Source organism: Penaeus monodon, chromosome 25, assembly GCF_015228065.2.
Source record: "Penaeus monodon isolate SGIC_2016 chromosome 25, NSTDA_Pmon_1, whole genome shotgun sequence".
NCBI lineage: Eukaryota > Metazoa > Arthropoda > Malacostraca > Decapoda > Penaeidae > Penaeus > Penaeus monodon.
The window spans coordinates 34,942,534-34,943,053 of record NC_051410.1 but is presented as its reverse complement, the minus strand read 5'-3'; the positions used below and the strand labels follow the sequence as shown (position 1 = coordinate 34,943,053).

General features: G+C 46.9%; 1 protein-coding gene across 1 annotated transcript in view; it reads left to right on the top strand.

Annotated features, from left to right (window-relative positions):
* LOC119589185 overlaps positions 1-520 on the top strand; it is a gene marked incomplete at its 5' end in the record, with an annotated part of 121,836 nt that overhangs the window by 118,464 nt on the left and 2,852 nt on the right. The window contains 1 exon segment of the mRNA XM_037937781.1: positions 233-506. Coding sequence (XP_037793709.1) covers positions 233-506 — 274 coding nt within the window.

The following is a 520-nucleotide window of genomic DNA, read 5'->3' as shown; positions in this document are numbered from 1 at the left end:
ATTTATGTTACAGTATATCATATTTTTATTTTGTCAAGTGTTAGGACTTTGTTTAAAAACAAGATAAAAAATCATATTGTTTTGTCGTATGATGTTTAAAAACAGAAGAAAAAAATATTTCTCTTATTATTTCGTCTTTTGAATAACATATTTGCGTCGCGCAGCAGCTCACCCAGTATTGAATAACACAGAAACACAGACATTAATCCCTCTCCTCTTCCTCCTCCCCCAGTACTCTGTAGACCTGAGTGCCGTCTCAAGTCTCCTGCAGAAGACCTTCGCCGACCTGAGGGTAGACCCCAAGAACTACCATCTGCAGCTCTCCGTCCCTCGCGTCCTTAACTCCAGCACGCAGACGGAGCTCCTGCGGGTTCTCTTCGACAAGTTCGGCGTCAAGTCCGTGAACCTCACACACCAGTCCATCCTCGCGCTCTATGCCTACAACGCCACGTCCGGGATCGTCGTGGACATCGGCGAGAGGATGGACATCGTGCCCGTCATCGATGGTGGGTCTTCTGGG